The sequence below is a fragment of the Elephas maximus genome, chromosome 10 (assembly GCF_024166365.1).
Source record: "Elephas maximus indicus isolate mEleMax1 chromosome 10, mEleMax1 primary haplotype, whole genome shotgun sequence".
In the NCBI taxonomy this organism is placed as follows: domain Eukaryota; kingdom Metazoa; phylum Chordata; class Mammalia; order Proboscidea; family Elephantidae; genus Elephas; species Elephas maximus.
In genome coordinates, this window is record NC_064828.1 from 83,263,415 (window position 1) to 83,285,988 (window position 22,574).

Here is a 22,574-nt window from a genome sequence, read left to right on the forward strand (position 1 = left end):
CAAGAATAGTGAATAGACTCAGGCATATATATCTGGCAACAGCCCAAACCAGCTGGTAATAGGTCACAAGTAAGTCAAGGGCTACAACAATCAAGACAGCACAATCTAGTAGCCCATCCACGTATATTGAAAGAAAACAAAACCAGATAAGACTCAGTGAGCAATTATAGAATAAACCACTACTATATCTTTTTCTTTTTTTATATCTTAGTGATGGCTCGGAGACAGCACTCAATATCAAACCACATAAAGAAGCAGACCATGACAGCTTCTCCAACCCCCCAAACAAAAGAACCAAAGTCTTTCCCAAATGAAGATACAATCCTGGAATTAACAGATACAGAATATAAAAAACTAATTTACAGAGTGCTTCAAGACATCAGGGATGACCTGAGAAATGAAACAAGGCAAACTGCAGAAAAAGCCAAGGAACACGCTGATAAAACAGTTGAAGAACTCAAAAAGATTATTCAAGAACATAGTGGAAAAATTAATAAGTTGCAAGAATCCATAGAGAGACAGCATGTAGAAATCCAAAAGATTAACTATAAAATTACAGAATTAGACAACGCAGTAGGAAGTCAGAGGAGCAGACTCAAGCAATTAGAATGCAGACTGGGACATCTGGAGGATCAGGGAATTAACACCAACATAGCTGAAAAAAAACCAGATAAAAGAATTAAAAAAAATGAAGAAACCCTAAGAATCATGTGGGACTCTATCAAGAAGGATAACTTGTGTGTGAATGAAGTCCCAGAACAGGGAGGGAGGACAGAAAACACAGAGAAAATGGTTGAAGATCTCCTGACAGAAAACTTCCCTGACATCATGAAAGACGAAAGGGTATCTATCCAAGATGCTCATCGAACCCCATTTCAGATTGATCCAAGGAGGCGGGGCCAAGATGGCGGACTAGGTAGACGCTACCTCGGATCCCTCTTGCAACAAAGACTCGGAAAAACAAGTGAATCGATCACATACATAACAATCTACGAACCCTGAACAACAAACACAGATTGAGAGACGGAGAACGAACAAATACGGGGAAGCAGCGATTGTTTTCAGAGCCTGAAGCCAGCGTACCAGTCAGGTAACCTTCGGCGCCAGATTTGGGGCAGAGCCCAGGGGAGCAGACGGCACAAACAAGGGGGCCAGCCCTAGCCCCCAAACTCACGCCGGGAGGGGGCCCAGCCAGTTTGCGTGGACGGCGTGGCGGCGCAGCCGGTGGGAGAAGTCCCCAGGAGGCAGTGACTGATCTTGGAGCGGGGAGAGCAGCGTCCCAGGTGGGGAACCGTCCAGCCGGGATTTTGACTGGGCGCAGGCATGGCATAAGCACAGGGAGCTGCTCCACCCCCCTGAACTAACCCCGGGAGGGGGCCCATCCAGTTAGCGAAGGCGGCATGGCGACGCAGCCGGTGGGAGAAGTCCCCGGGAGGCAGTGACTGGTCTTGGAGCGGGGAGAGCAGCGACCCAGCCGGGGAACCGTCCCGCCGGAATTGTGACTGGGCGCAGGCACGGCATAAGCACGGAGAGCTGCTCGACCACCCTGAACTAACCCCGGGAGGGGGCCCAGCTGGTTTGCACAGGCGGCATGGCGACGCAGCCGGTGGGAGAAGTCCCCGGGAGGCAGCGACTGGTCTTGGAGCGGGGAGAGCAGCGTCCCCGCCGGGACACGCGGTCACGGCACAAGCACGGGGAGCTGCTCCACTCACCTGAACTAACGCCGGGAGGGGGCCCAGCCAGGTCGCGGGGACGGCACAGCGACGCGGCTGCCGGGACGAGAAGTCCCCAGGAGGCAGCGACTGATTTTGGAGTCGAGAGTGCACCGTCCCAGCAGGGGAACCTTAACGTTGGGCGTGGGGCTGGCAGCGGAGGATCTGACCGTGACTCCAGCGGGCCAGACCCCCCGGGGGCAATTTCCACACAGCCAGCACACACAGGCGACGCGCCCCGTGGGAATCTCAGATATAATAGTCATTCCAAGCAAGACAAGCAACTCTGGCTATATTCTGAGGTGCTACTCTCCTATCTCTCTGATCCCTCCCCCACCCTCCCCAGGCGGCTTCATTAACATCCGAATAGCCTGAGCCAGAGGGAGAACTCTGATAGGGATCTGACTGCATTTTTTTTTTAGCGGATTTTCTGGAAAAACTAGTTTCCCAGTGATGGCTCGGAGACAGCAGTCCATATCAAACCACATAAAGAAACAGACCATGACAGCTTCTCCAACCCCCCAAACAAAAGAATCAAAATCTTTCCCAAATGAAGATACAATTCTGGAATTATCAGATACAGAATATAAAAAACTAATTTACAGAATGCTTCAAGACATCACAAACGAAATAAGGCAAACTGCAGAAAAAGCCAAGGAACACACTGATAAAACTGTTGAAGAACTCAAAAAGATTATTCAAGAACATAGTGGAAAAATTATTAAGTTGCAAGAATCCATAGACAGACAGCATGTAGAAATCCAAAAGATTAACAATTACAGAATTAGACAACGCAATAGGAAGTCAGAGGAGCAGACTCGAGCAATTAGAATGCAGACTGGGACATCTGTAGGATCAGGGAATCAACACCAACATAGCTGAAAAAAAATCAGATAAAAGAATTAAAAAAAATGAAGAAACCCTAAGAATCATGTGGGACTCTATCAAGAAGGATAACTTGTGGGTGATTGGAGTCCCAGAACAGGGAGGGGGGACAGAAAACACAGAGAAAATAGCTGAAGAACTCCTGACAGAAAACTTCCCTGACATCATGAAAGACGAAAGGATATCTATCCAAGATGCTCATCGAACCCCATTTAAGATTGATCCAAAAAGAAACACACCAAGACATATTATCATCAAACTCGCCAAAACCAAAGATAAACAGAAAATTTTAAAATCAGCCAGGGAGAAAAGAAAGGTCTCCTTCCAGGGAGAATCAATAAGAATAAGTTCAGACTACTCAGCAGAAACCATGCAGGCAAGAAGGGAATGGGACAACATATACACAGCACTGAAGGAGAAAAACTGCCAGCCAAGGATCATATATCCAGCAAAACTCTCTCTGAAATAGGAAGGCGAAATTAAGATATTTACAGATAAACACAAGTTTAGAGAATTTGCAAAAACCAAACCAAAGCTACAAGAAATACTAAAAGATATTGTTTGGTCAGAAAAACAATAATATCAGATACCAGCACAACACAAGGTCACAAAACAGAACGTCCTGATATCAACTCAAATAGGGAAATCACAAAAACAAACAAATTAAGATTAATTAAAAAAAAAATACACATAACAGGAAATCATGGAAGTCAATAGGTAAAAGATCACAATAATCAAAAAGAGGGACTAAATACAGGAGGCATTGAACTGCCATATGGAGAGTCATACAAGGCGATATAGAACGATACAAGTTAGGTTTTTACTTAGAAAAATAGGGGTAAATAATAAGGTAACCACAAAAAGGTATAAAAACTCCATAACTCAAGATAAAAGCCAAGAAAAACATAATGACTCAACAAACATAAAGTCAAACACTGCGAAAATGAGGATCTCACAATTTACTAAGAAAAACGCCCCAGCAGAAAAAAGTGGAAAAATGAAATTGTCAACAACACACATAAAAAGGCATCAAAATGACAACACTAAACACTTGTTTATCTATAATTACACTGAATGTAAATGGACTAAATGCACCAATAAAGAGACAGAGAGTCTCGGACTGGATAAAGAAACACAATCCGTCTATATGCTGCCTACAAGAGACACACCTTAGACTTAGAGACACAAACAAACTAAAACTCAAAGGATGGAAAAAAATATATCAAGCAAACAATAAGCAAAAAAGAAGAGGAGTAGCAATATTAATTTCTGACAAAATAGACTTTAGACTTAAATCCACCACAAAGGATAAAGAAGGACACTATATAATGATAAAAGGGACAATTGATCAGGAAGACATAACCATATTAAATATTTATGCACCCAATGACAGGGCTGCAAGATACATAAATGAAATTTTAACAGAACTGAAAAGTAAGACAGACACCTCCACAATTATACTAGGAGACTACAACACACCACTTTCGGAGAAGGACAGGACATCCAGTAAGAAGCTCAACAGAGACACGGAAGACCTAATTACAACAATCAACCAACTTGACCTCATTGACTTACACAGAACTCTCCACCCAACTGCTGCAAAGTATACTTTTTTTTCTAGCGCACACGGAACATTCTCCAGAATAGACCACATATTAGGTCATGAAAAAAAACCTTTGTAGAATCCAAAACATTGAAATATTACAAAGCATCTTCTCAGACCACAAGGCAATGAAGCTAGAAATCAATAACAGAAAAACTAGGGAAAAGAAATCAAATACTTGGAAACTGAACAATACCCTCCTGAAAAAAGACTGGGTTATAGAAGACATCAAGGAGGGAATAAGGAAATTCATAGAATGCAACGAGAATGAAAATACTTCCTATCAAAACCTCTGCGACACAGCAAAAGCAGTGCTCAGAGGCCAATTTATATCGATAAATGCACACATACAAAAAGAAGAGCCAAAAGCAGAGAACTGTCCCTACAACTGGAACAAATAGAAAGTGAGCAACAAAAGAATCCATCAGGCACCAGAAGAAAACAAATTATAAAAATTAGAGCTGAACTAAATGAATTAGAGAACAGAAAAACAATTCAAAGAATTAACAAAGCCAAAAGCTGGTTCTTTGAAAAAATTAACAAAATTGATAAACCATTGGCTAGACTGACTAAAGAAATACAGGAAAGGAAACAAATAACCCAAATAAGAAACGAGATGGGCCACATCACAACAGACCCAACTGAAATTAAAAGAATCATATCAGATTATTACGAAAAATTGTACTCTAACAAATTTGCAAACCTAGAAGAAATGGATGAATTCCTGGAAAAACACTACGTACCTAAACTAACACATTCAGAAGTAGAACAAATAAATAGACCCATAACAAAAAAAGAGATTGAAACGGTAATCCAAAAACTCCCAGCAAAAAAAAGCCCTGGCCCGGACGGCTTCACTGCAGAGTTCTACCAAACTTTCAGAGAAGAGTTAACACCACTACTACTAAAGGTATTCCAAAGCATAGAAAATAATGGAATACTACCCAACTCATTCTATGAAGCCACCATCTCCCTGATACCAAAACCAGGTAAAGACATCACAAAAAAAGAAAATTACGGACCTATATCCCTCGTGAACATAGATGCAAAAATCCTCAACAAAATTCTAGCCAATAGAATTCAACAACATATCAAAAAAATAATTCACCACGACCAAGTGGGATTTATACCAGGTATGCAAGGCTGGTTTAATATTAGAAAAACCATTAATGTAATCCACCATATAAATAAAACGAAAGACAAAAACCACATGATCTTATCAATTGATGCAGAAAAGGCATTTGACAAAGTCCAACACCCATTTATGATAAAAACTCTCACCAAAATAGGAATTGAAGGAAAATTCCTCAACATAATATTATGCAAAGCCAACAGCCAACATCACTCTAAATGGAGAGAACCTGAAAGCATTTCCCTTGAGAACGGGAACCAGACAAGGATGCCCTTCATCACCGCTCTTATTCAACATTGTGCTAGAAGTCCTAGCCAGAGCAATTAGGCTAGACAAAGAAATAAAGGGCATCCGGATTGGCAAAGAGGAAGTAAAATTATCTCTATTTGCAGATGACATGATCTTATACACAGAAAACCCCAAGGAATCCTCCAGAAAACTACTGAAACTAATAGAAGAGTTTGGCAGAGTCTCAGGTTATAAGATAAACATACAAAAATCACTTGGATTCTTCTACATCAACAAAAAGAACATCGAAGAGGAAATAACCAAATCAATACCATTCACAGTAGCCCCCAAGAAGATAAAATACTTAGGAATAAATCTTACCAAGGATGTAGAAGACCTATACAAAGAAAACTACAAAGCTCTACTACAAGAAATTCAAAAGGACATACTTAAGTGGAAAAACATACCTTGCTCATGGATAGGAAGACTTAACCATAGTAAAAATAAAAATGTCTATTCTACCAAAAGCCATCTATACATACAATGCACTTCCGATCCAAATTTCAATGTCATTTTTTAAGGTGATAGAGAAACAAATCACCAACTTCATATGGAAGGGAAAGAAGCCTCGGATAAGCAAAGCATTACTGAAAAAGAAGAAGAAAGTGGGAGGCCTCACTCTACCTGATTTCAGAAGCTATTATACAGCCACAGTAGTCAAAACAGCCTGGTACTGGTACAACAACAGACACATAGACCAGTGGAACAGAATTGAGAACCCAAATATAAATCCATCCACATATGAGCAGCTGATATTTGACAAAGGCCCAGTGTCAGTTAATTGGGGAAAAGATAGTCTTTTTAACAAATGGTGCTGGCATAACTGGATATCCATTTGCAAAAAAATGAAACAGGACCCATACCTCACACCATGCACAAAAACTAACTCCAAGTGGATTAAAGACCTAAACATAAAGACTAAAACGATAAAGATCATGGAAGAAAAAACAGGGACAACCTTAGGAGCCCTAATACAAGGCATAAACGGAATACAAAACATTACCAAAAATGACGAAGAGAAACCAGATAACTGGGAGCTCGCAAAAATCAAACACCTATGCTCATCTAAAGACTTCACCAAAAGAGTAAAAAGACCACCTACAGACTGGGAAAGAATTTTCAGCTATGACATCTCCGACCAGCGCCTGATCTCTAAAATCTATATGATTCTGTCAAAACTCAACCACAAAAAGACAAACAACCCAATCAAGAAGTGGGCAAAGGATATGAACACACACTTCACTAAAGAAGATATTCAAGCAGCTAACAGATACATGAGAAAATGCTCTCGATCATTATCCATTAGAGAAATGCAAATTAAAACTACGATGAGATTCCATCTCACACCAACAAGGCTGGCATTAATCCAAAAAACACAAAATAATAAATGTTGGAGAGGCTGCGGAGAGATTGGAACTCTTATACACTGCTGGTGGGAATGTAAAATGGTACAACCACTTTGGAAATCTATCTGGCGTTATCTTAAACAGTTAGAAATAGAACTACCATACAACCCAGAAATCCCACTCCTAGGAATATACCCTAGGGAAACAAGAGCCTTCTCATAAACAGATATATGCACATCCATGTTTATTGCAGCTCTGTTTACAATAGCAAAAAGCTGGAAGCAACCAAGGTGTCCATCAACGGATGAATGGGTAAATAAATTGTGGTATATTCACACAATGGAATACTACGCATCGATAAAGAACAGTGACGAATCTGTGAAACATTTCATAACATGGAGGAACCTGGAAGGCATTATGCTGAGCGAAATTAGTCAGAGGCAAAAGGACAAATATTGTATAAGACCACTATTATAAGGTCTTGAGAAATAGTATAAACTAATCTACATTTGGCTTTAGTCACGTTGCATTTTTTTCTGAAGTTATTTTACTAGTAGCTCATTTTAAAAGACTGGTTAAAGATAATGATTTAATAAATGCAGTTGCAGAAGATGAAGATTATTCAGCCAAGTGCTTTTGACACAGTATTAGAGAACTAGGCTAAGCTTACTTAAATACATAAAGATGACAAGAATTATTCTGCTTGCGTTATTTTTCAATATATATATTAATTAAGAGGCTTTTTTGAGAACAGTTTTAGCTTTACAGAAAAGCTGAGCAGGGGTCACATTGCATTTTGATTACCCAAAAAGCATATTTCTGTATTCTGTGAGTATGCCAGTTCATATCACAAGATGACTAAAGTCCTATTAAGTTTATTTCCAGCTTTAAAACAATAAAAAAGCAAAGTCTAAAATTAATTTTACATTTTAAAGCATCAATTTGAACCAAACTTTATATCCCGTTATATGAAGAATATATATATTCTTGTTAGCAATCACTACAGGTTCTAATGATAAAGTATTCATGCCTTGAAAGTCAAGAGATTTGCCACAAGAGGAAACCATCCTTCCTCTCTCCTTTCTTTTAATTGAGGCCACACCTAACGGCTATAGTTTCGGGAAACTATATTATAGAGAGAGCATTCATATGTATTTAGCAATAAACCTCTGCAGGAAGGAGGTAACACAGCAGGCCTGAGGCTGTTCTTTAAAAAGGACTGTTTGCAAGGTTAGCCCTTGGCTATGCATGGGAACTCATTTTTGTTTTATATGTATACATTAATTTTCACCGTCCTACAGCTCTGCTAAACTGTACAGCCAAGCTGGGTCAGTAGGGCTGTGGGGTGTCTCTTGCAGTGCTTCTAGCCTATCTAGATCCTGGTGTCTTAATATCTCAAGAAGGATCAGCTTGCAGGTCCATACAAAGGGTGAATTTCTAGGGAGAATGAAGATATTTGGGGCCCAGGATGACGACATCAGATGCACTGAACTCAGATGTCCTGGATGTTAAGAAGTAAGGCAGCTGCTAGTGAAGCTGATGCCATCTTTTGTAGCTTCTATGTCTGGATCCCTCTCATCATGGAGATCTTGTCCCTGGTCTTCCCTTTGTTCTACGGTTTTTTTCCTCTGGACAAGGACTCTAGGTCTTCGATTTTGAAACCATATTTGGATTCTGGAATCTAGAACCACAATTTCTTTAGCAAATCATTCTCTAGAACCAATACAAGGGCAAGGGTTGGTCTAGATGTCTTGATGAGGGTATCTAATTACGAGGAGGTATCTGGCTTCTCTACCTGGAATCTTCCCTTCAGTATGATCCTGGCCATGGTCTCAGCTTGGCCCTAAGGCCTCCTCAAGTTCTGGACTTGTCAAGAGTAACCGTCTAACTCTTTGATTTAAAACCAAATGTGGACTCTATACTCATCAGTGTTGACTTCTAAAGCAAGTTTTTATTTGGCAGCATAACCCAGGTGTCTTGGTTATTTTGTGCTACTATAAAAGAAATACCACAAGCAGATGGCTTTTACAAAAGAGATATTTATTCTCTCACAGTCTAGAAGGCTCAGAGTCCGAATTTAGGGTGCCAGCTCCAGGGGAAGGTCATCACTCTGTCGGTTCTGGGGGAAGGTCCTCATCATCGATCTTCCCCTGGACAAGGAGCTTTTCAGCACAGGGACCCTGGATTTGGTACTGGAAGAGGGGGTGCTGTTCTAACAGACACCTAAAATGTGGAAGTGGTTTTAAAACTGTAGATGGATAGAGGCTGGAAGAGTTTTAAAATGCCTAATAGTAAAAGCCTAGACTGCCCTGAAGAGACTGCTGGTGAAATTATGGACATCTAAGACAACTCTGTTGAGGACTCAAAAGGAAGTGAGGAGGGAGAGCTGTTACACCGGAGACAGCAGACAGTGAGAAGCACCAGCAGCGGAGAAAAGGCTGCAGCAGGACCAGGAGACTAGCTCGAGACAGCACTAGAGCTGACTCATGGAGCAAGGGAGCTGAATGCCTTTGCGCAGGAGGCTTCCTGGCAGAGCAGGGTGCCTTCAGGAACTTTTCAGTGGAGCTAAACTTGTCCCACTCCACCATGAGCAAGAAGAGCTGAGTGTCTTCTGGTCGAAGTTTACTGGTGGAGTGGGATGCCTCCAGGCACTTACTGGTGGAGCTGAAGAGTTTTGTAACACTTACCCCAGCAGGGCAGAAGTGGGAAATGAGGCCCAAAAGGCTGAGAGGCCAATGAACCAGGAAGCAGAAGCTAAAGAGACAAGAAACACAGGAAGGAGAGCTGCCACAGTCTCAAAGGGTAGAGCCACAACCTCTGGGGTCTCCAAGGGTGGAGTCGTCACTCAGATAGACTAGGAGAGTGAGGTCACCCAAATTCGAGGGAACGGTTACCATTCCAGTGGGCCTGGAAGGTGGAGCTGAAGCCAAGGGACCTCTACAAAGAATCCGGAGAGTGTGGCCAGTACCTACAGCCATTGTCAAAACGGTCTCAGAGAGCACAGGATTATTTTCAAGCCTTGAGAGCTAATGTAATGTGTTCTGCTGGTTTACTTGGTGCCTTTATCCCTTCTTTCCCTCCAATTTCTTTCATTTGTCATGAAAACGTCTAGCTTGTGCCTGTTCCACCATTACATTTTGGAAGCAGATAACTTGTATTCTAGATTTCACAGATGAAGAATAATTTTGGGATTCTGGACCTGGAGTAGATTTAAGACTTTTGCTATGATATGATGGTGTGAATGTGTCTTACATGCGGTAAGGACATGAATTCTGGGGGACCAAAGGGTAGAATGTTATGGATTGAATTGTATTCCCCAAAAATGTGTGTCAACTTGGCTAGGACATGACTCCCCGTACTGTGATTGTCCACCATTTTGTCACCTGATGTGATTTTCTTATGTGTTATAAATCCTACCTCTATGATGTTAATGAGGCAAAATTAGAGGCAGTTATGTTGATGAGGCAGAATTCAATCTACAAGATTAGGTTGTATCTTAAGTCAATCCCTTTTGAGATATAAAAGAGAGAAGTGAGCAGAGAGACAGGGAAACCTCATATCATGAAGAAAGAAGTGCCAGGAGCTGTGCATCCTGTGGACCTGGGGTGCCTGCACTGAGAAGCTCCTAGACCAGGGTAAGATTGATGACAAGGACCTTCCCCCAGAACGAACAGAGAGAAAAAGCCTTCCCCTGGAGCTGGCGCCTTGAATTTGAACTTCTAGCCTACTAGACTGTGAGTGAAAAAATTTCTCTTTGTTAAAGTCATCCACTTGGCTATTTCTGTTACAGCAGCACTAGAAAATCAAGACACCAGATAAGGCTTTTTATTGAATATATGAGGATTTTCAATTGATCCTCTGTGAAATTTGATGCAACTGCCCCTGCTATTTGTAGTTACAATCTCATTTTGTAACAGAATTAGTCTTAGTGGACTGAGATGAGAAGAAAAGCTGCTCAGGATACTCAAGGTTCAGTCAGAAGCCCGACAATTACACTCATAAAAAGAGGTGTCGTCTCTGATATACTGAGTTGTCACTGCTTGGAGAGTTGACCTGGAGAATGTTGAAAAAGAGTCCTGGTGTTCCAGCATGCACCTGTGGAACTTGGCTTTTCAAACATTCTCTAAACGATAAGATTATGCCTGCTGAACCAGCCTGCCTAAATGACTTTTACAAACAATGTGACTTACACTGTACACCTAATTTCCTTCTAGCAGTCTGGAATTTTAAGACAGAGAGGACACATATGAGGGTAAGTATATAAAGGTATTGCTATTAGGGTTCCAGCTCACACATGCATAGGTTTACTCCAAACAAACATGTCTAACCACGTCTCTACGATCAGTAGATGGCTGCAACAAGTTACCTTGGTAAGATACTAGTCCTAGTCTCATTAAGGTGTCTTCCAAGAAAAAAGGATACTTTTTGCACCATGAAAAACAATGATTTTGAGGTCAGGGCTAATAACAAATTTTTAATAAAACTCAAGTGAACATCTTCCCAAATCACTGAAGCTTTGCACCAAGTTTATGGGAATGTTGTTGTTGTTGTTACGTACCATCTAGTTGGTTCCAACTCATAGCGACCCTATGTACCACAAAACGAAACACTGCTGGTCCTATACCATCCTTAGAGTCACTGTTATGCTTCAGCCCATTGTTGCAGCCACTGTGTCAGTCCATCTTGTTGAAGATCTTCCTCTTTTCCACTGACCCTCTACTTTACTAAGAATGATGTCCATTTCCAGGGACTGATCCCTCCTGACAACATGTCCAAAGTAGATAAGATGCAGTCTTGCCACCCTTGCTTCTAAGGAGCCTTCTGGTCATACTTCTCTCAAGACAGATTTGTTCGTTCTTTTGGCAGTCCATGGTATACTCAATATTCTTCGCTAACACCACAATTCAAAGGCGTCAATTCTTCTTCGGTCTTCCTTATTCATTGTCCAGCTTTCCCAAGCACATGAAGCGACTGAAAATACCATGGTTTGGGTCAGGTGCACCTTAGTCTTCAAGGTGACATCTTTGCTTTTCAACACTTTAAAGAGGTCCTTTGCAGCAGATTTGCCCAATGCAATGCATCTTTTGATTTCTTGACTGCTGCTTCTAAGGGTGTTGATTGTGGACCCAAGTAAAATGAAATCCGTGACAACTTTAATCTCTTCTCTCTTTATCATGATGTGGTTTATTGGTTCAGTTGTGAGGATTTTTGTTTTATGTTGAGGTGTAATCCATAGTGAAAGCTGCGGTCTTTGATCTTCATTAGTAAGTGCTTCAAGTTCTCTTCACTTTCAGCAAGCAAGGTTGTGTCATCTGCATATTGCTGGCTGTTAACAAGTCTTCCTCCAATCCTGATGCCCCGTTCTTCTTCATACAGGCCAGCTTCTAGGATTATTTGCTCAGCAGACAGATTGAATAGGTATGGTGAAAGGAAATAACCCTAACGCATACCTTTCCTGACTTTAAACCACTCAGTATCCCCTTGTTCTATCCGAACAACTGCTTCTTGATCTATGTACAGGTTCTACAGGAGCACAATTAAGTGTTCTGGAATTCCCATTCCATAATTTGTTATGATCCACACAGTCAAATGCCTTTGCACAGTCAACAGAACACAGGTAAATATCCTTCTGGTAGTCTGTGCTTTCAGCCAGGATCCATCTGACATCAGCAATGATATCCCTGGTTCCATGTCCTCCTCTGAATCTGGCCTGAATTTCTGGCAGTTCCCTGTTGATATATTACTGCAGCTGCTTTTGAATGATCTTCAGCAAAATTTTACTTCCATGTGATATTAATGATATTATTCGATAATTTCCATGTTCCCTTGGATCACCTTTCTTGTGAACAGGCATAAATATGGATCTCTTCCAGTCAGTTGGCCAGGTAGCTGTCTTTCAAATTTCTTGGCACAGACAAGTGAGCACTTGCAGCGCTGCATCCGTTTGCTGAAACATCTGACTTGATACTCCGTCAATTCCGGGAGTCTTGTTTTTCACCAATACCTTCAGTGAGGCTTGGACTTCTTCCTTCGGTACCATCAGTTCCTGGTCATATGCTACCTCTTGAAATGGTTGAACGTTGGCTAATTCTTTTTGATACAATGACTCTGTGTATTCCTTCCAATTTCTTTTAATGCTTCCTGCGTCGTTTAATATATCCCCCATAAAATCCTTCAGTATTGCAACTCGAAGCTTGAATTTCTTCTTCAGTTCTTTCAGCCTGAGAAACATCGAGCATGTTCTTCCCTTTTGGTTTTCTATCTCTAGCTCTTTGCGCATGTCATTATAATACTTTGTCTTCCGAGACGCCCTTCGAAATCTTCTGTTCAGAAGAATGGGGATGCTGTCCCACATAAAACAACAGTTTTTAGATGGATTGAATATTTTAAGGAAGGTTGGGAAGGCTTCAAATATGAGCAAAGAGAGGGAGGACCACTTAGAAAGTTATGGTGACTATTTTTTTGGATTCCTAAGGGGTAATCTTGATAGATTTTCTTGAAGGACACCGGACAGTTGCAGGGGCTTATTACGGAGAAGTTTTAAGAAAACTGAAAACTGCATTAGTGAAAAAAAGGCCAGGAAAGCTACACCAAAGAATTTTTTTCCATCACGACAATGCACCTGCTCATTCTTTGAGGGTAGCAAGGGCTGTCGTATGAGAATTTTGTTGGGAAACCTTACCCTATCCACCCTACAGCCCTGATCTTGCCCCTTCAGACTTCTTTTTGTTCCCAAAACTCAAAGAACATTCAAAAGGAACACAATTTGAGTCCCTCGAGGATGCCAAAACTGCCATTTTGATATGATGTAAATCGGAGAGTGTAGAATTCTTAGGGGAGGGGTTAAAGAGATAGAAACATCACCTTCAGGAGTGTATAGACCTAGATGGAGAATTTGTTGAGAAACAAGAGCTTCATATTTTGGCATTTTTGTTCAATAAGGTTTCTATGATTTTATAGCAATGTTTTTTGATTTACCCTTGTATATGACTAGCCTCAATTATAACCCTGGACTCAGATTCTCAAACAGACTTCCCCGGGCAGACACACTGCACGTGTGTGGCTGCATGTCACTGCTAGAAGGAAGGTATGTTTTGTGTGATTCCTCACTGCCGGGAAAGCATAAAAATTCCTATAGACTATAAGACCACCATTATAAGATCTTGAGAAATAGTATAAACTGAGAAGAACACATACTTTTGTGGTTACGATGGGGGGAGGGAGTGAGGGTGGGAGAGGGTTTTTTACTGATTAATTAGTAGATAAGAATTGCTTTAGGTGAAGGGAAGGACAATACTCAATACATGGAAGGTCAGCTCAATTGGACTGGACCAAAAGCAAAGAAGTTTCCGGGATCAAATGAATGCTTCAAAGGTCAGCGGAGCAAGGGCGGGGGTTTGGGAACCATGGTTTAAGGGGACTTCTAAGTCAATTGGCAAAATAATTCTATTATGAAAACATTCTGCATCCCACTTTGAAATGTGGCGTCTGGGGTCTTAAATGCTAACAAGCGGCCATCTAAGATGCATCAATTGGTCTCAACCCACCTGGAGCAAAGGAGAATGAAGAACACCAAGGTCACACGACAACTAAGAGCCCAAGAGACAGAAAGGGCCACATGAACCAGAGACCTACATCATCCTGAGACCAGAAGAACTAGTTGGTGCCCGGCCACAATCGACGACTGCCCTGACAGGGAGCGCAACAGAGAACCCCTGAGGGAGTAGGAGATCAGTGGGATGCAGACCCCAAATTCGCATAAAAAGATCATACTTAATGGTCTGACTGAGACTAGAGGAATCCCGGCGGTCATGGTCCCCAAACCTTCTGTTGGCACAGGACAGGAACCATCCCCGAAGACAACTCATCAGACATGAAAGGGACTGGACAGTGGGTAGGTGAAAGATGCTGATGAAGAGTGAGCTAATTATATCAAGTGGTCACTTGAGACTGTCTTGGCATCTCCTGTCTGGAGGGGGGATGGGAGGATAGAGAGAGTTGGAAGCTGGCAAAATTGTCATGAAAGGAGAGACTGGAAGGGCTGACTCATTAGGGGGGAGAGCAAGTGGGAGTACGGAGTAAGGTGTATATAAACTTATATGTGACAGTCTGACTTGAATTGTAAACGTTCACTTGAAGCTCAATAAAAGTTAAAAAAAAAAAAAAATTCCTATAGACCCCATCTAATGTCTTTTTCCCTTGCCAATCTGCCTGAGTATCCTTACTGTGTTGCCATAACAAATCTTAGCCATGACTGCAATGATATGTCGAGTCCAGTAAGTGCTTCTAATGAAGCACCAATCATGCATATGGCTTTGGGGACCCCCAAAAGAGAACCCAATTAAAAAATATGAACATACAGTTAGAAAATAAATAATCTGCGATATTTTTAAGAAGAAAATAGTGCCCGAAGTTGACACATTTTACCTTGCGTAGGGGACTGTCGCTGTTGCTTCCGAATAATAAAAAGAATGGGCTCTTGAGCATGTAAAAGGATGTATTCCACTCCAACCATCTGACTGAAAACAGAACACAGACATCCAGAGATCTATGAATGCTCTACAAACAATTCTACAGAACATTCAGATTACCACAGGCAGTCCCAAGATTACAAACAAGTTCCATTCCTAAGGCAGCCTGTAAGTCAAATTTATAAGTCTGAACAGTTAGGTACCGTTCATATCTAACATCAGTTAGTCAAGTGTTTGTCTTAGTATACAGTGTACCTTTCTGTGCATAAAAAACATTAAAAAAAAAAACACTTCCAGATACACTAAAACATCTTTAACATAATAACACAATAATAATAAATGGTTTGGTACATGCTGCAAAGTACTGCCCATCTGCTTTATGAACCACTGTATGTACTTGGCTGAACGGCAGGTGAATGTGAATGTGGGCATGCTGGCCTACATCAATAGTGGCAAGATGGCGCTGGTGCTGAGCGGACCACCACCACCTCCACCACCGTGAGCATGGTGTCACACTCAACCTGGGCTTCTCCTGCTTTTCTATGCCACTGCCCACGTGCCTGCTGCCAGCGCTACCTGCACGCTAGGCAGCACCCGAGGCCAGGCTAGAGCCTATGGAGCTGCAGATCTAGGTCATGCTGGTAGGCTACCCCAGAATCACCTCCCTGATACAGACCATCGTTGCTGGTGAGCACAGGCTGGGGTGGGAGCTGGGGTCAGGTATTTTGGGCAAGTGGTAGGCTCTGTACTCGAACTCGGATGAACTGCTGCTGGGCAAGGAGGATTGCCCTACTTTGCAGGTGGGGCAAATGAGGCTTCAAGAGGTAGACACAGCCTGCCCAAGGCATCGCAGCAAATGAATGGAGGCTTTGGGATTCAAACTCACAGCTGGCTGACTTAAAAGCTTTTCCTACCCAGCACAATCAAGCAGGAAGGGGCTTTCCTTAAGGTTTGTAACTAAGGGTTGTACATAAATCAGATGTTTGTAACCTGGGAACTGTTTATATATAAAAGCGTAGCAACATCGTAAATAGCATTAAAACTGCCTATGTTTGCTATTAAGGAGTCCTGGTGATGCAGTGGTTAAGCGCTTGGTTGCTAACCAAAAGGCCTGCAGATCGAACCACCAGCTGCTCCATGGGAGGAAGATGTGGCAGTCTGCTTCTGTAAAGATTTCAACCTTGGAAACTATGGGGCAGTTCTACTCTGTCCTACAGGGTCACTATGAGTCAGAGACAGGTTTTTTTTAATGTTTGCTGTTAAAAGCTATTTGTTAAAACTGCCTATTTTTCCAGGTAGGTGGTATACAGATAAAATAAGATTACAACGAAATTTCTCCCAAAAATTCATTATCAACTGAAATCTGAATATTTTCAGCCATAAAAATGTACTTGAGTATCCATTTCAAAAAAGCAGCAAAATACCATTATGCATCTTGACCAAGAACATCTATGAATACATGTAAAGTATAAAAACATGCATGAAGACCCAACTATACATTTTATCCCCAACTAGAGAACATCAAAAACCTTATCCTTGCCCCAACAAAATTTTTACGGGACATATTCTACTTAAAAGCAAAAATAAGTTGTCTTAAGAGCTGTAAAATATTTGCCTCATAAAAGTCATTTAAAGCACCAGAGAAATTTAATTTCTTAAACTTCTCTGGTATTTAACTGACAGAAACTTTTATAATAGTAAAACACCTTACATTATTTAGCATCCTAATATCTGAAGAATCTTGCTCTGCATTTATTTGCCTAAAATTAGCCCTGGTGGTGCAGTGGTTAAGAGTTCAGCTGCTAACCAAAAAGTCAGCGGTTTGAATCCACCAGCTGCTCCTCAGAAACCCTATGGGGCAGTTCTACTCTGTCCTGTAAGGTCACTTTGAGTCAGAATCAACTCCACAGCAACAGGTTATTTGTAATACAAAGGATAACCTGCTATAAACCAGACTATGGTAAAAGACATTAAATTAGATGTAGAGAAAACAATAAAAGTAGTTACCTGGCTGATAGTAACAGTTACATTGCTAAAATCACTCATCAGATGCACATTTTAACCTCAGTTATATTCAATTGGACATTAATACATGAAGTCATGTAGAAAAAGACAAGTGACTATTAATAACTTTCTTTCACGTCATCTTTGTATATATCCAAACAAAACTCCCGTTCTTCTTCCAAAAGCTCTACTCTGTAATTTTATGATCAATAAGTTGAATCATTCACTGTAAAATTCTAACCGGCAAGGATGCTACCTTTTAAAAACAACTTACTTTAAATGTTCTAACGTTAGTCTCTGCATTTTGACCACCTCATTATTACATGTCCTGTCGTAAAAAGGGTTACTTCTTTCTGAAAAGTAATCCAGGACACTACCACTGTTCAAAATGGGGATCCAGGTACTGTCAACCCAAGAGATTCCCAGCAGATTATCTATAGGAGAAAAACAAAATGAAAAAGGATGAGAAAAGAGAAGGAATCCAATCCAATAAACATTTATTATGCATCTAATACAGTAAGCACTATGAATATAAAGATGATGCGGACCCTAACCCACATACTCTCACAGTCTAATGGAAAAGACAAGTACACATGAAAGCAATGGCAGCACGATATGATAAGTGTTATAATAAAAGCACGCATAAATGTGTTACAAGAGGACAGAGGAGGGAGCAGAATACTTTCCCTGGGGAGCAGGGATGATTTTTCAGGGCACAGGGAGGAAGTGGGTTTCGGAGCTATATGTTAAAGACTAAATAGAGGTTTACCGTGGAGAAAAGAAGGACAAAGTGATTCCGAGCATATACAGATACGGAGATACAAAACTCTATTGTATGTTTAGAAAATAATTTAACATAGGTAAAGACGTGATAGGAGTGAAATCTAGAAAGATCTCTTGAAAACTTGGAAATACTTAGTTTTTATATGTTGGCAACTAATTCAAAAATTTTCAAACATGCCAAAGAAAATACATCCACAGTCACCAGTTTGGGGCCTCTCTACTAAGGTCAGAGAAGTAAGTTATTAAGCTCTTACATTTAAGAAAAGAGATGACAGCGACGTGAAAGTTAAGGGACAAATGGGAAGCAGAATTCTCTTTTTGTTGTTAGGTGCTATCAAGTCGGTTCCAACCCATACCAACCCTATGTACAAAAGAAGGAAACACTGCCCATGCTGTGCCATCCTCACAATTATTGCTATGTTTGAGCCCACTGTTGCAGCCACTGTGTCAATCCATCTCATTGAGAGTCTTCCTCTTTTTCACCGACACTCTACCAAGCATAATGTCCTTCTCCAGGGACTGGTCCCTCCTGATAACATGTTGTACATGAGACAAAGTCTCGCCATCCTCACCTCTAAGGAGCATCCTGGCTACGCTTATTCCAAGACAGATTTGTTTGTTCTTCTGGCAATCCATGGCATATTCAATATTCTTCACCAACAGCATAATTCAAAGGCATCAACTCTTCTTTAGTATTCTTTAGTCACTGTCCAGCTTTCATGCACGTATGAGGTGACTGAAAAGACCACTGGTCAGGTGCACCTCAGTCCTCAAGGTGGCATCTTTGCTTTTTAACACTTTATACTTAATTCCCTTAGTTACAGCCATACTGTTTCATATTTTAGAGTAGAATTTAAAAACCTAGTCAATTCCAACTCACAGCAACCCTATAGGACAGAGTAGAACTGTGCTATAGAGTGTCCAAGGCAGTAAATCTTTATCGAAACAGACTGTCACATCTTTCTCCCGTGGAGTGGCTGGTGGGTTCAAACTGCTGACCTTCCAGTTAGCAGCCAAGTGCTAAACCGCTGCACCACCAGGGCTCTTTCAAAGACCTTATAGTGGCCTACAATCCCTATTAAGATCTAGTCACCTGTTATCTCTCTGACATCTCTTTCTTACCTCCTTTCTCACTCCACTCCAGTCATACTGGCCTCCTTACTATTCCCTTAATAGAAGAGCCTTCCAGTGGCCCTAACAAATTAAATAAAAAGTATTATGAAAGGTGAATATTTGAAAATAGCTTGACAGAATAAATGTTTCTCTTTTTCCTTTGTACCATAACAGCATGCTAACATAGCCCATGTACAGCTCTCTAACACTAAGCAAGTGATGAAACCAGGCACTTGAATCTCTCACTTATAATGAAAGACAAACATAAAAACATTATCCAGAAATGCTGAAGATCACTGGGTATTCTGACTAACTTGAGAAGAAATTTGTATTAAGGGTGCTAGACCCAATTTTATTAAGAAAAATGCATCTCAAACATTTCCCTTTAAAACGCGAGTATATTCAAATAAAAACAACCCCGAGTAGAAACAATTAGGAACATAGCCACAGTTAAATATTTTTGGGGGAAAGGCTTTTTTTTTGATCTGCTAAGGGCAGGGGCTTATTTAATCACAAATCTCAGCTTACATTTAGGTATAAAAATCAAAACTTTATTTAGGAAAAAGTACCACAAAGTGTCAAATGGAAATACAGCTAACAATGGTCTCTATGGTTGAGAATTTTATACAAGTATCTGATGTTCTGTGGGAACCACCACAACGGTCAGAGATAAAGAAATTCTCTCTCTCACTTTTTCTGGAACTTTCATTACCTCCTCTTTCCAACCTGGTCTGTCTGGAATTAAGTTTCTGACCTTTCAGCTATTTGTAAAATAGCCCTTCTGTTTTCTCTTTGGAATCCCAGAGCACAATTCCCAGGCTTTCTTTTTTTTTTTTTTACAAATTCACCAAAACTCATGCTGAGAGGAAATGAAGTGTGGCCTAATGTGAACCTGAGATCAAGCAGCAGCAATTCAGGAGTTAACCTGTTGCCTTGGCGTCCATTCAGGCTCAGAGTAACTCTACAGGACAGAGTACAACCGCCCCATAGGGTTTCCAAGGCTGTAATCTTTACAGAAGCAGATGGTCACATCTTTCTCTCAAAGAGCAGCTGCTGCGTTCAAACCGCAGACCTCTCAGCAGCCCAGCAGTCAGCACTTAACCACTGTGCCACCAGGGCTCCTACTTAAGGGACTGCATCTCCATTTATTTATTCACTGATTGAACAAATATTTGAGTACCTCTACATGTTATCAGGAGAGACCAGTCCCTGGAGAAAGACATAATGCTTGGTAAAGTAGGGGTTCAGCGAAAATGAGGCAGACCCTCAATGAGATGGACTGACACAGCGGCTGCACAAACGATTTTGAGGATGGCACGGGACCAGGCAGTGTTTCTTCGGTTGTACATCGATAGGATCGCTATGAGTCGGAGTCGACTTGACGGCACTTCAGAATAGCTGTTGAAAAGAAACGGCCCGGCATTCGAGTAATTGTTGGGTATTCGACAGAGGGTATTACAGACTCAAAAAAATAAAAAACAGTAGAAAATCTAGGGATTCATACCCGTGGACATGGGGGGTGCAGGGTCAAGAAATAGGTGGCCGCCATGCTAAGTCCCAAGGGATGAACCAAATCAAGACGGCTAATTATTCCACTCCTCTCTCTGCTCAAAGACCATTCCTTCATCCCAGATAAAATATCCCCTGTTACAGAGATATATGTGTAGGGCAATATTGCCAGACTGAGGGCTTAAAGTCCAGAGTTTCTTCAAATTCCTTCGTTTCAACACTTCAGAGATCCTACAGGAACTGGGAAAAACCGGTAATCTTTCCCCAGAAAACATTCACAAGAGCTCGGGAGATCTCAGGAAGGAACTGAAGGCCAGTCCTCGCGAGCTATAAACACCCAACCCGGTTCACAAACAATAAACAAACGGGACAGCACATATTACCTCGAATATCTACGGCCGCCATAATTCCAAAAGCGTCCCCAGGTTCTTCTTCCGGCGCAGAGTAAACGTAATGAGATGACGACAAATCGATAGACCGCCGATCACACAAACGGTGAGGAGGGGCGAGAAGGACGGCAGGCCAAAGGATGGGGCGGGGAAGAACCGGGAGGGACTGGGAAGAAAGGACAAGGAAGGGATGGAGGGGGCGGCAGCGAGATGGGTGGGGCTGGAAAGTGGGAGCAGGGCGGGGAGGAGGGGGCGGACTGGCGACGGACAGGAGACGTAGGAAGGAAAGGGGCGGGACGGAAGGGGTGGGGCGAGGCTTGGCGGGAGTGGGGCGGGAGGAGAGGGGCGGGGCCCGGAGGTGGGAGCAGGGCGAGAGGAGCTGCGCTGCCGAAAGGAGAGGGGAGGGTGGGGGGGAGAAGGAAATGGAGCGGAGAGGAGGGGGCGGGGTTTGGAGTGGGAGAGGGTCGGGCCTTAGGATGGGAATAGGGAGGCTAGGAGAGGGGCGGGGCGGAGAGGTGGTCGCAGGACGGGGTGAAAAGGGGCGGGCCGGGAATAACCGGGAGGGGAGGAGGGAACAAGAAGGAGATGAGACAGGGTGACAAGGAAGAACCTGGCGGTAGGGGGAACCCGGGAATAAGGACGGTAGAGAAAGGGCGGGGCGAGCAGGAGTGAGACGAGGGGACCGAGGCAAAAGGAAGGAGGCACAAAAGGGCAGAGCCAAGTACTGGGGAAAAAAACCAAAAAAAGTGGTTAAAAGCTCGCCTTCTCACCGCAAGATCCGGCAATTTGAATCCACCAGCTGCTTTTTGGAAACTCTGTGGGGCAGTGCTGCTCTGTCCTGTAGGATTGCTATGAGTCGGAATTGACTCAACGGCAACGGGTTTGGTGTTTTGTTTTGTTTTGCTTTTTGGTAAAGGAAAAGGTACTGAACAGAGACCTGCCCTTTGCTTACCACTGAGGGATTCGACTATTCGATCTTGATCAGTGATCATTAAAAAAAAAAACAAATCTGAATCTGTAGAGTTGGGGGTGGGAGCATCTTTAGTTTTTAAATCTCCTCAGGTGTATCCAATGAGCTGTTAAGATTTCGAAGCGGCTATTTAAAAAAAACAGGACTGCAGTGGTTATGCGCTCAGCTGCTTAAGGTTGGTGGTTGGAACCCACCAGCCCTTCCGAGGAAGAAAGATGTGGCAGTGTACTGCCTTAAAAATTTACAGCCTTGGAAACCCTATGGGGCAGTTCTACCCTGTGCTATAGGATTGCAGTGAGTCAGAATCGCCTCCACTGTCAATGGGTTTTATTAAAAAACAAACAAACGCACTGCCTTGTAGTCCAGTCC

General features: G+C 42.0%; 1 protein-coding gene across 3 annotated transcripts in view; it reads right to left on the reverse strand.

Moving 5' to 3' along the window:
- Positions 1-21,486, reverse strand: part of MED6 (mediator complex subunit 6) — a 179,123-nt gene extending 157,637 nt beyond the window's left edge. For 2 of the 3 annotated variants that reach the window (XR_007518887.1, XM_049897957.1), the window contains exons 1-4: positions 21,230-21,486; positions 20,518-20,735; positions 17,716-17,875; positions 15,394-15,485 (exon numbers count right to left, since the gene is read on the reverse strand). Coding sequence is in view for 2 of the 3 variants with exons in the window: in XM_049897957.1 (XP_049753914.1) it covers positions 15,394-15,485; positions 17,716-17,875; positions 20,518-20,560 (295 nt within the window). In the remaining variant the exon portion in view is untranslated. The remainder of the gene's footprint in view (positions 1-15,393; positions 15,486-17,715; positions 17,876-20,517; positions 20,736-21,229) is intronic. The other variant, XM_049897956.1, reaches the window with a different exon arrangement.
- Positions 21,487-22,574: the final 1,088 nt, after the last annotated feature.